Below are 13,718 nucleotides of genomic sequence, written 5' to 3'. Positions count from 1 at the left end.
AAATGCAAGATTAGGTGCACTATTTTCAGAGAAATGAGGTGGGTGATGGCAGTGATCATGCTACGCAACTAGGTAGACAAAGGAGAGAGAGCTATTGTATGTTTAAGAGCTATAGAATTAATGGGAAGATTTCATTGTTTTAGGGATAACTTAGATTTGAATTGAGAAAAATCAAAGATAAACATTCGGCTCAATAATATACTGTATAGCTATTGAATATTTGAACATATGTTTTCAAGAATGTTAAACTTCTAATTCCTGATCTGATGTAATATTTCTAGTAAATTATTAACCTAGAAAACTCTAAATCCAAATCTATTGATACAGTGGAATTTTAGCTCAGAAAATTTCAATGGAAGCAAACACAGGAAATAATTCTCACACAGAAATTTTCCTTCTAACTGAACTTGACTTTATAATAGTGAGGGCCCCCTAATTGGGAAAATGTCCCACAGAGCAAAGCTGGAATTTACAGCAAATAAACTTTGCTGAACTTGCCCCAAAAAAAACTCCCCAATGCCAAACTGTAGAAAATCACTCCTGCACGCCATTGTATGAATTCTGGACAGAAGATGGACTCAACCGTATGGCTTGTACAATGGTCAACTCGTAGTAGCTTCCACCCACGTGGCCTATACAATCCTCACACAAGCCCTGGTTGTAGTTCCCGACCTCCTGAACTCACCCTGGGCTAGCCTCAAGCTGTGCCATAGCCGCTTTTGCTACCTCTGTGATTTTGTGCAGGAAAATTCACTCAGTCTCCACTGAGATCTATCTTTAGATGATGGGCTCTTATTTTCCTCTACTCCTGTTTCTTTTCCTCTTCTCCTCAGGATGTGTTTTCACAATCACTGTGTCTCATACTAACTGAAAAATTCTTTTCTCAAAGCTATGGCTTCTTTCCTTAGGTTGTCTTTTATAATTCTTTATTTAGCTAAATCCCTAACCCTGATCACCAAAGTGATTGATGATTGAGATTAGATCTCACCTCACTTAAGATCAGTGGTTGAGATTAAATCTAGGTCACTAATTTAATTGACTTATATTTCTTTAGACATTCCTAGTTCAATATCCAACATTAATTAATTGGCTTCAATTAATGTGCTTTCCTTAAGTTAGACTTAGGAAAATTATAAAAAACAACTTACTGAATTAATTGAGGTTAATTAAGCAAGTTTTCTAACTGAGACTTGGGATGATGCCTGTATGCTTAACACCCTGTCTATGCAGAATCATATATCTGCTACTAAACTTCAACCCTTCCTCTTAGCGAGGAAGGTATTGGTCAAAATATCTACAACCTGCTCATCTGACCCAATGAAATGTTGTCTATGCCATTTTTTCAACATAAAATATTATATTAAGAAATTGTAATAATCAAGATTGTAGATCTACCCTTGTGATTACCCTGTGGGTATTGCATGCAGTTATTCTAAATAATCCATCTATATGCATTTGAAGTGTATAAACACGAGGTATAATTGAAAAGTTCCAAGTTAGAATAGAATAAAAAAGGAGATGAATCTTTGAATGAGAATTACAATGTCAAATGGGCTCGGCATTTATGGGCTTTATGGGGACCTTTCATGTAAAGTTATATCTTTACATGACGCCTTTATTAATTATTTACATAAATGTCCCAATGTAATAAACCTTAGCAGATGAAAGTCAAACTCTTAAACTTCAAAATAACAATGTTGAAATTTGGGTAGCTTAGAAGGTATTTCCAAGTGGAGAAAATCCACAAAAAGAGAGCTTGTGGGCAAGACACCCAAGGTTTGGGGTTTTGACCCAAAGGAGTGGCTTGGAACCCAAGGATATGAATTTTATATTCTAATTAATTGCTGAGTGGTGTTGTGGGTCTCTTGAAGTATCAAGAAGTCTTCTAAGTCACCTAGGGAAATATAAATACAAGCCAAAGGAAAGGCTGAAGTCATAAGTGAGAAGGACTTCACTTTTGTGAGAGGTGAAAAGGACTTAGACTAGACTGCTAGAGAGAGGCTGAGTTTTGAGAAGGTTGGGGAGGCTACAAGGGACATAGCTACAACAAGAGCATTGGACAAAGGTCTTTTTGAGGTGGAAAAGAGGTCTAAGCCCTAGTCTGAGGGTTGCAGTGTGTTTGGTATTGACTGCAGGATGCACTAAGAGGGCTGAGGTCCTCAGGGATCTGTTGAAGGTCTAGTTAATGTGAAAATTCTATCACTGTAGTAACTGATTTAGTTTTCCTACTTATTCCACCATAAGTTATTCATGAAATAACTTCAATAAACATTAAAATAAATATTGTTGCAGTATCACATTGTAATACAGAAACAAACATATGCACAAGAATCAACACATTGACACAAATATTTTTGAACTAATGTCCCCGGAAAAACCCAATGTGGGAAAACCGGTGTAGCAAGGGAGGATTTTATTATTCAGCAATTTTCTAGTACAACAAGGTGCCAAACTGGCTTACCCACATAGACAAATTCTCCAGCACTTCTTTTGAACCCAGTGTCAGCCTGCTAACCTCTGCGAGGCCTGAAACCCTCTGTGTCAGCCTATTGAGACTCTACACAGCCTCTCTGGCCTTCTACGTGGATGACACAGGCCTTGCTGGCTCTGCGCAGTCTCTACTACCTCAGCGTGGCTCCCTCTGGCCCTGCGTTTGCCTTTTCTACCTCTGCACTGATCTCGTCTCTCTGTTCCATACTTGCTATCTCCTGACTGCTCACCAGACCACTGGCTCAATTTCTTAGCTAACCCCGCTCCAAAAATTGAACTGACTGGTCTCCCTCAGTGTGTTCTCCAAGTGACCCTCAAGCCTCCTCTTATACCTTTCTTGTTGACAAATCAACAGTCGAGATTAAGTCCCTATTCAACGACTAAGATTAGATCTGGCTTGATCCATGACTTTTGGACCATTCTAACACAGTTTCATATTAATTCACATTAATATCTCCCAAACTATTTAGAATCTGCCCAAACCCTTTTTGGGTATTGGAGATCTTATGTGCCTTAGCCTCTCCACCAAATTTCGTGGCTAGAGCACATCCCATGCTACCCCAAATCAACACTCCCTCTTAGCGAGGACTGTGCTCTGGTAATACTCCTCACTGAGCATCACCCTGATCATTTGGCATCGGTTCTTGTGCTGATGCTAAGCCTTCCTGCCCAACACCCTTTACACTGTTGTATCCTGTACTGCTTTCTATGGCTCTGTTGAAGTTTCTAAATTTACTTAGTTTAGAAACCCTTCATGCACTTTTTTTGATTTATTCCTACCTACTTGTTATTTTTCCTTTAACAAGTTATTTACAAAGTAAATACTGAAAATAAACACCAGTGAATGCTCAACACATTACAGATCAGCAACTAAAAGAAACAAGAACAAACACACCACATGACACCATTATTTTTGGACCAATGTCCCCGAAAAACCCAATGCGGGAAAATCGGTGCAGCTATCTGAGGGTTTTCTTATTAAGCAATATCATAGTACAATCTTGGTGTCGAAACTGGCCTACACAACAGAGAATTTCCTTAGTAGCTATACCTCACAGTTTGAGAGAAATATCCTGGCTGAAACCCCGAAATATCCTTCCAGCAGTTCCTCAGCACAAAACTGCTCTGCAACCCCAGTGTCTGCCCAATCTGGAATGTGTCAACCTCTCCTAGCCCAACGTTGGCCTTGCGTCAGCCTTCCCTGGCCTGCGCCAGCCCCAAGAGACCCTGCGTCAACTCTGGGAGCTTCTAGGTCAGCTACACTGGCCCCTCTAGTGCTCTACGCAACACTTTGCTACCTCTGCATGGCCCTGCGTGAGCCCTTGCTGGCTCTGCATCACCCTCCTTGGCTGTTGCGCTGCTCTCTGGACACAATCTCTGCCTTCTTTGTTTCTATGTACTCAATGCCTCTCAGCTGCTCTCCCGATCATTGATTCTATCTCTCTTAGCAAACCCTGCTCTAGAGAATAGAATGACTAATCATCTGGTGTGTGTTCTCCATGTGACCCTCAAGCCTCCTCTTATACTTTTCCTGTTGACATCTCAACGGCTGAGATTAAGTCCCTAATCAATGGCTAAGATTAGGTCTGGCTGGATCCATGTCTTTTGGACCACTCTAACACAGATTCATATTAATACACATTAATATTTTATTTTCCCTAAGTTTAGACTTAGGGACTTCATTAAAAATATTAATTATTTTAATATCTCCTGATCTGTTTAGAATCAGCCCAAATACTCTCTGGGTATTGGAGATCTCATGTGCCCCAACCTCTCCACCAAATTTCGTGGCTAGAGCACATTCGATGCTACCCCAAATTAACACTCCCTCTTAGCGAGGACTGTGCTCTAGCAATACTCCTCACTGAATATTACTCTGATCATCTAGCATCGATACCTGTGTTGATGCTAGGCCTAACTGGCCAACATCCTCTACACTACTGCCCATGGTTCTGCCACTACTGCATCTATACGATAGCTCCCTCTACATCCGTGTTGTTGTTGGTCCTTTCTCCCAGCACTGCATCTCCTCTCATCATGTTGCGTCGTTCTGCCAACTACTGCACTGCAACTCAGTTACTGAGAAGTAAGTAACTGATCTCCCAACTGACCTCCCTGTTGGGCTAGAAACACCCACTGATGCTGAAGCTCCCTCCGTCGCTGACAAGTGCTCCCTCTCTCTGACCTATGTGCTGCTGCAACGACTCCCTGCATATCGCATCATTGCATACCTCTCTGTGCCTTCCTACGCTAGTGCAACACTCCTGTGCCTCTCGCACTGCTGCAGCCTACTAGCTCTGCGTTGTCTTGGGACTCCTGCACTGTAGCTCCCTCTGTAGCTCCATTTGCATCCCCCTCTACCCACCCAACCAGTCCTGCTACTCCTCGTCAGGGATCTCGTAGCAAGGTCTAATCCAAGAGGTTGGGTACCTCAAGGATCCTGCCCCTCATCACCTGTAGTCCGCCTGACTATAGCTCTTCCTTCTTCCGCTTCTCCTGCTTTCCCTCAGATGCTAGGGCCACATCCTCCTCCTCCTGCTTGACCTTGATCCCTTTGCTGCTACTACTTGTCTTCGAATGTCGTCGAATGTCTTCCTGGCGAAGAGTTTCCCACATCTCGTCCCAAGGTAGGAGAGTCCCTCTGCCCAGGATGCTCTAGGCAAACACTTCCCACTCTTCTAAGACAGCATTCAGAGCTATCCTCACCATAAGCTGCTGATCCGATGTCGCTCCTATGGCAATCAACTGGTCTCGAATCTCATTCAGTCCTCCGAGGAAGGTGTCAATCGATTGACCCTTCTTCATCTGATACGATCTCATCTGGTTCTCGAGCAGCATTCTTCTCTGCACAGAAGTATGCTGGTACAGGTTCTTGAGAGACTCCCACATCTCAACTGTCGTTTCCTTCTCGGCTATATGTGGTACCACATGATCCTTGACCCCGTCAAGGATAATGCACTTGGCCCTCGCCATCGCCTCTTCGTACCTGTCAATATCATTGGGGTCAACTGGGATAGTTACTACCTTTAAGGCGAAGTTCTTGACACGATTCCTGTCAACCACTGATAAGATTCTGGCCTTTCAGACTGCGAAGTTCGATGCTCCGTCCAGTTTATCCTAGTCTCTTACCCCATATAGTGCCATGACGCTCCTCTCTTCCCTCTTGGAAGTTCTTTGTTCGACTCCTCTGAGTCTCTACTTCTCTCTGGAAGTTCTCTTTTGGACTCCCTCTGAGTCCTGTTTTCCCTCCTGGAAATATTTATGCCGCTTTTCGAGATGCCCCCTACTCTAATCGTCTTGTGCAACCGCACTGCTGATCCGAATTCCTCGGCTAGAAACCCTCGGTAACTACTCCTCTAACCTTGCTTTGTCAGGTACTGTTCTGACTATAGTACCTCACTAGCTCCACTCTGTAATATTCCTGCAACCTTCTAGACCCCAATAACTGCCTCTTTGTGAACTGCGTCAACCCCTCTCTGCCTCACGCTGGCTCTGTATCACCCCGGATGGGTTTGCGTCAGCCCTGGGATGCCCTGCATCAGCCCTCTGGCTCTCTGCGTCAGCAATGCTGGCCTCTCTGAGGCTCTGCGCAGTTCCCGACTTCTTTTGCGTGGCTCTGGCTGGCTTTGTGTCACACTTCCTTGGCTTCTGTGCTACTAGAAACAACTTTTGTCACCTCGGAACAGTTGTTTTCTGTTGTTATTGCTCCACTCGGCTGATGTCTTTTAGTCCTCCTGTGATCTGCAATCACCCTCTAATACCATGTTGAAGTTTCTAAATTTACTTAGTTTAGAAACCCTTCATGCACTTTTTCTGATTTATTCCTACCTACCTGTTATTTTTCCTTTAACAAGTTATTTACAAAGTAAATACTGAAAATAAACACCAGTGCATGCTCAACACATTACAGATCAGCAACTAAAAGAAACAAGAACAAACACACCACATGAAACCATTATTTTTGGACCAATGTCCCCGGAAAAACCCAATGCAGGAAAACCGGTGCAGCTATCTGAGGGTTTTCTTATTAAGCAATATCAGAGTACAATCTGGGTGTCGAAACTGGCCTACCCAACAGAGAATTTCCTTAGCAGCTATACCTCACAGTTTGAGAGAAATCTCCTGGCTGAAACCCCAAAAAATCCTTTCGGCGGTTCCTCAACATAAAACTGCTCTGCAACCCAGTGTCTGCCCAATCTGGACTGCATCAGCCTCTCCTAGCCCAGCGCTAGCCCTGCGTCAGCCTTCCTTGGCCTGTGCCAACCCCAGGAGGCCCTACGTCAGCTCTGGGAGCCTCTGCGTCAGCTACATTGGCCCCTCCGGTGCTCTGCGTATTACTTGGCTGCCTCTACGTGGTCTTGCGTGAGCCCTTGCTGGCTCTGCGTCACCCTCCTTGGTTGCTGCGTTGTTCTCCCGACACAATCTCTGCCTTCTCTGTTTCTATGTACTCAATGCCCCTCATCTTCTCTCCCGATCACTGATTCTATCTCTCTTAGCAAACCCCGCTCTAGAGAATAGAATAACTGATCATTTGGTGTGCGTTCTCCAAGTGACCCTCAAGTCTCCTCTTATACTTTTCCTGTTGACATCCCAACGGCCGAGATTAAGTCCCTAATCAACAGCTAAGATTAGATCTGGCTTGATCCATGTCTTTTGGACCACTCTAACACAGATTCATATTAATACACATTAATATTTTATTTTCCGTAAGTTTAGACTTAGGAACTCCATTAAAAATATTAATTATTTTAAAATCTCCTGATCTGTTTAGAATCTGCCCAAACACTTTCTGGGTATTGGAGATCTCATGTGCCCCAACTTCTCCACCAAATTTCGTGGCTAGAGCACATCCTATGCTACCCCAAATTAACAGGCTCTGCCACTGCTACTGCCACTGTTGCATCCATACGACAACTCCCTCAGCATCTGCAGTGTTGCTGGTCCTTTCTCCCAACACTGCATCTGCACTACAACTCCCTCTTTATTCGTACTACTAACACACTCATTTCTACTTCTGAAAGCGGTTCTTTACCATCCCCATCTTTTCCTGAAGTAGTCAAATTTTGACTTTCCAAGGGCCTTGGTGAGGATATCTGCCACCTATTCTCCTGTAGGAGTGTAGCTCAACTGTACAGCTCCTCATTGGACATAGTCTCTGACAAAGTGACACCGGATATCAATATGCTTCGACCTATCATGAAACACTGGATTCTCAGAGAGTTTGATGCAACTCTGATTATCGCACATGATCCTAGTCGCCTCCATATTTCTTTTGAATAGGTTCACCAATAGTTTTCTAAGCAATATTGCCTCACACGAAGTTGTGCTTGCTGCCATATATTCTGCCTCATATGAGCTCAGAGCCATAGACTTATGTTTCCTACTGCACCAGGAGGTCATTCCTGATCCAATGTTGAAACAGTACCCAGAGGTACTTTTCCAATCCACTGAACTTCCTGCCCAACCTGCATCAGTAAATCCACCCAACCTGATATCCTTCCCCTTGGTGTATAAGAGCCCATAATCAATTGTTCCTTGTAAATACCTAAGAACATGTTTGGCTACTGCCCAGTGTGCCCTCTTTGGTTCCACCATGAACTGACTGAGGGTGTTGACAGCGTAGCAAATATCTGGCCTGGTATTGACCAGATACATCAGGGACCCTATGAGCTGCCGGTATAGGGTGGGATCGACATCCTTGTCTTTTGATGCATCAATCTTCTTCCAGTTGGTGATCATTGGCATAGCCATAAGTCTACAGTCTCCCATCCCGAATCTTTTCAGGATTTCTGTAGCATACCTCCCTTGCCCAAGGAAGATTTCTCCTTTCTGCTGCCAAACTTCCAACCCTAGGAAGTAGTGCATTTGTCCCAGATCCTTCATATCGAACTCTGTGGCTAGATTCTTCTTGCAGTCCTCAATGAGTCTGGATGATCCTGTCAGAAAGAGATCATCCACATATAATACTAAGATAAGTGGCTCATTCTCTACGACCAGATAGTAGAGATTCAGATCCGCGTCACTCTTGACAAACCCATCTTCTGCAAGTAGCCATCTATTCGACCATACCATGCTCTCGGTGCCTGCTTCAACCCATACAAGGCTTTCTTCAATCTGCATACATGAGACTTCTTCTCATGAGTTTCAAAGCCCTATGGTTGTTCAATGTATACCTCTTCTTCTATTACCCCGCTAAGAAATGTCGTCTTGAAATCCATCTGATGGATCTCCCATCCCATCTGAGATGCAAGAGATATCATGGTCCTAACAGATGTATACTTGGCTACCAGGGCGAAAGTTTCCTCATAGTCAATCCCTTCCTTTTGAGCATACCCCTTAGCCACAAACCTGGCCTTGTATTTCTCAACGCTACCGTCTGTAGCGTATTTGATCTTGTAGATCCATCTTGAACCTACCACTGATGTGTCTTGAGGTCTTGGCACCACCTCCCAGACATCATTTACCATTATGGAGTTGTATTCCTCTACCATCACATCTAGCCAAACCTGATGTTGAGATGCCTCCTTGAAACTGGCAGGCTCTCCATCCTGAGCTACTAATGCCTGATATTTATCTGGCTGTTTTTGCTCCCTCTTATTGTTTCTTGGCACACCGATGAAGTCCTCTGCATCTCGCAGACTCTGACGAAGTTGCTTGCTAGTTCTTCCTCTGCCAGCAGGTGCTTCTGTTCGCTCCTCCTCCTCATCTTAAGAATCTTCCTGTCCTAAGGAAGAATTCTTCACTACTGTTGGTTGAAGAGGCATGACCAACGAATCCTCTTTCGGCTGCTCCTCGGAAGGCATTTAGCGAGATCTTCTGAAAGCTTTGTCCTCCATGAACTTTACATCTCGTCATACTACTACCTTCCTACTCCCTGAAAGATAGATTTTGTCTGCCTTAGCGTTCTCGCTATATCCCACCAGATATCCCTTTTCTACAGTCTGATCCAGCTTCTTCCTCTTTTCTTCGGGTATGTGGCAATGTGCTAAACTCCCAAATATCCTGAAATGACTGACTTCAGGCGTCTTCCCAATGAAGACTTTCTCTGGAATAATCTTGCCCAATGCCTGATGAGGAGTCCTATTCTGAACATAGACAGCTGTGTTGCATGCTTCCGCCCACAGGAATTCTGGCATATCCTGATCATACAGCATGGCCCTAGCTGCTTCTACAATAGTCCTATTTTTCCTTTCTGCCACCCCATTCTGCTCTGGATTGTAGGGAGTTGTCCACTCTCTTCTGATGCCCTCCTTAGTGCAATAATCAGTGAAGTCCTTATCGACATACTCTCCACCATTATCTGAGTGCAAAACTTTTATTTTCTCCCAGTCAGATTCTCCACCAGAGCCTTGAACTCCTTGAATCGACAGAAAACCTCATCCTTGTTTTTCAGAAAATAAATCCAAGTTTTCCTCGAGTGGTCATCAATGAAGGTAAGGAAATACTCGGCACCACTGAGAGCTTTGACGAACATAGGTCCGCAGATATCTGAGTGTATCAATCCTAGTACACTCTTGGCCCTGCCTTTGCTCCTAGAAAACGCTGCCTTGGCATACTTTCTTAGAGCGCATCGCCTGCATACATCATCTCGTTCCGTACTCAGATCCGGAACTCCTGTTACAATGGTCCTGAGAATTCTCAGAGCTCCATGGTGCAAGTGACCCATCCTTCTGTGCCATAATTTGTTCAAGTCCTTGTCCCCATGACTGCCTATTAGTGCCATTGGTGATTCTAGTTGTAATCTATACAACCGATTACTTTTGATCCTGATCTGCACTTTCTTTTTCCAGCTCGAGTGTTTGACGTATAACTTTTCCTTGATGAAGTAGACGTCATAGCCCTTGCATTGTAGTTGTGGCACAGAAACTAAGTTCATCCCCATCCTGGTACATGCAGCACATTTGTGGCACAGAACTGCCCTCCTAATTCTGTCTAAAAAACTATGGTACCCTTCCCTATTAGAGTACACTTTGCCTTGTTCCCCGTGGTGATCTAAAAGTTCATCTTCTCTTCTCGATATTCTGAGAAACACTCCCTGATTCCCGTCATATGCCACGAGGCTCCATTGTCTATATAGCATACTTCTGATGATGCAGCGCTAGTCATGCATGCCACTTCTTCTTCAACCTGGAAGCCAACATAGAGCAATCGAAATCTCTTTCTCTTGTGCAATCTTCTGAAAAATCTGTGTGAGTCCCCTGAGATGGATGCCTCTACATCGTGGTCTCGACCCATAACTGATTTTCCTTTTTTGTCTCTGATTACTTGCTCTAATACCATGTGAAAATTCTATCGCTGCAGCAACTGATTTACTTTTCCTACTTATTTCACCATAAGTTATTCATGAAATTACTTCAATAAACATTAAAATAACTATTGCTGCAGATATCACACCATAATACAAAAACAAACATATGCACAAGAATCAACACATTGACACAGTTATTTTGGACTAATGTCCCCGGAAAAACCCAATGTGGGAGAACCGGTGTAGCAAGGGAGGATTTTATTATTCAGCAATTTTCTAGTACAACAGGGTGCCAAACTGGTTTACCCACAAATAGACAAATTTTCCAGCACTTCTTTTGAACCCAGTGTCAGCCCTACTGACCTCTGCGTGACCTGAAACCCTCTGCGCCAGCTTATTGAGACTCTGTGCAACCTCTCTGGCCTTCTGCATCACTCTTGCAGCCTCTGCTTGGATGACGCAGGCCCTGCTGGCTCTGCGCAGTCTCTGTTGCCTCTGCGTGGCTCCCTTTGGCCCTGTGTCTGCCTTTTCTGCCTCTGTGTTAATCTCTCGTCTCTCTGTTCCGTACTTGCTGCCTCCTGACTGCTCTCCAGACCACTGGTTCAATTTCTCAGCTAACCCCGCTCTAGAAATTGAACTGACTGGTCTCCCTCAGTGTATTCTCCAAGTGACCCTCAAGCCTCCTCTTATATTTTTCTTGTTGACAAATCAACGATCGAGATTAAGTCCATAATCAACAGCTAAGATTAGATTTGGCTTGATCCATGACTTTTGGACCATTCTAACACAGTTTTATATTAATACACATTAATATTTTATTTTCCCTAAGTTTAGAATTAGGGATTCTATTAAAAATATTAATTATTTTAATATCTCCCAAACTGTTTAGAATCTACCCAAACCCTTTCTGGGTATTGGAGATCTCATGTGCTTTAGCCTTTCCACCAATTTTCGTGGCTAGAGCACATCCAATGCTACCCCAAATCAACAAAATGTTCCCCTCTAATATAGTTTGGGATAAAGGTGTGAGAGTAGAGAAATTATGTTTGTGCATATAGGTTAAATGGACAGGGAAGTACATAAATAACATTTTAAAGAGTGTGAAGAATGGGCTGGAAACTGATAGAGAAGAATAATTTACATATTTACATCGGTAATCACTGGAATGGAGGCACAATGCCTAACATGCATGGTGATACCCTTATTTGAGAAAGAGGACACTTGGTATACCCATGAAAATCTTTTGTACAAAGATGGTTGGTGACAACTAAACAAATTCAATTAATCATGACCTCCTAATTAGGGCCCACTAATGATCATGATTTTCTAATACATCATCATGACAGATCTTTTCAAACAACTTAGTACTTTGTGAAAATTATAACCATGTAGGTTATGGTGATTTATTTACATAGGCAATAATACCAAAGACATTAAATTGAAAAAATAGACTAAAAGGAAAAGTCAGATAATAACATCAAATTTTGGGCTGACAATGTTTATTAAATAATTATGTATGTGACTCTGAGTAAAGAACCTTTCAGAAATAACAAAATTAGTTGCTGGCTATAATAACTGAAAACAATATTATGTTTGTAACTTGTTTTTACTAAAAACTTACTTTGGGATAAAGTAATAAAATGAACTTTCTTTGACTTGATTCATGTTGATTACATATTAGACCCTAGATGATTTCTGTAAAACTGAATAAGCTGAATCCTTCCAGGTGCATGGTATGATTATGATGCCGGATCCACCTGCAGAAAAGTTCATTTTCGAGACTTTTATTGAGACCGACGATATTCTTGTCGTATCTAAACATGGTGGGTCTACACAGTCCGGACTTTTATGGAATGGAGTGAATAGATGGGTTGAAGTAACTGTTGGGGTTATGGGTACTAAAGGTGAAATGCATTCTTTCAATCCTAGCATTACTGTCAAGGAAGGTGGTGACATTCTGTCACTTGAGGAAATTTCAAGGTACTCTATATTTTGCATTTCTTAAATCCGAATCCTCAATTGTCTTTTTTAATTTCTTTTAGTCTGTTATATTTTATTTACCAAAATAACGAAGTTTTCCTCACTCACGCACATATAAATCATTCGAATTAAGGAAGCTAGTGCCTAGCCAGCACCTTGTGGAGTACCCCCTACCCCCCTCTTCCCTGCCTTTCTACATGGATAACAGTAAGCTTTAACTGCAAACCACATTAGTTGGTAATCCTGTGGGACTTGGTGGGAATTGATCCTCTGGCTTCCTTGAGCATCATCCTTAGCAGAAAGGCTCAAATGAACTGAGCTATGAAGTATTTGTGTTGAATGACAAATGTATCTACGCATTAATGAAAGAAAATATGAGGATAAATCTGGGGATTTAATGTCTATATTGAAATGAGTCATTACATGATTTTCTTGTGCATTTGTGATGTCGGTCGAAGCTATGCTTTGGAACTGTGATTAAAGACTGATATGTCTATGTACATTGAACAGTCTAATGCATATTAATCATTCTACATAGAATGCTGCTTTTAATCATTCTATGTACATGGAAAATTTTAGGAGCGAATGTTCGCCCTTTGGCGAAATTAAGGGGTTTTAAATTTTTAGTGGGCGAATATTTTGTATCATAGTACATTTTTACAAATCACCTCAAATAGCCCACCTTATTTTAAGGGAGAGGGTAAAAAAAGGTAAATTTAGCCCTTGAAATTAGGAGTTACAACCTTCCATTCGCCCTAATTTTCAAGAATAGGTTTTATTGAGGTGAATCCTATGGGCCAAATACCATATTTATAAAAGAGGTATGGTAAATTAATAAAAATATAAATAAATGAGAGGTATGGTAATAAATAAAACATTTTTTATATTTACTCCATAAGTCACCTTATATACATGCAAGGGTGTAAACAAATAAAAATATAAGTAAAGTGGAGGTATGGTAAATAAATAAAATGTCTTTTTATACTTACTCAAAAGGTAT

General features: G+C 42.2%; 1 protein-coding gene across 6 annotated transcripts in view; it reads left to right on the top strand.

Moving 5' to 3' along the window:
• LOC149159517 (uncharacterized) overlaps window positions 1–12,743 on the top strand; it is a 350,379-nt gene extending 337,636 nt beyond the window's left edge. For all 6 annotated transcript variants that reach the window (XM_089436495.1, XM_089436499.1, XM_089436497.1 and 3 more), the window contains one exon: window positions 12,465–12,743. In XM_089436495.1, coding sequence (XP_089292621.1) covers window positions 12,465–12,743 — 279 coding nt within the window. The remainder of the gene's footprint in view (window positions 1–12,464) is intronic.
• The last annotated feature ends 975 nt before the right edge of the window (window positions 12,744–13,718 follow it).

This window comes from Pinus tabuliformis, chromosome 5_2 (genome assembly GCF_031772625.1).
Source record: "Pinus tabuliformis cultivar Carrire ecotype Pingquan chromosome 5_2, CPIR1, whole genome shotgun sequence".
In the NCBI taxonomy this organism is placed as follows: Eukaryota; Viridiplantae; Streptophyta; class Pinopsida; order Pinales; family Pinaceae; genus Pinus; species Pinus tabuliformis.
The sequence above is the reverse complement of the archived record's forward strand: the minus strand, read 5'-3'. Positions and strand labels throughout refer to the sequence as shown.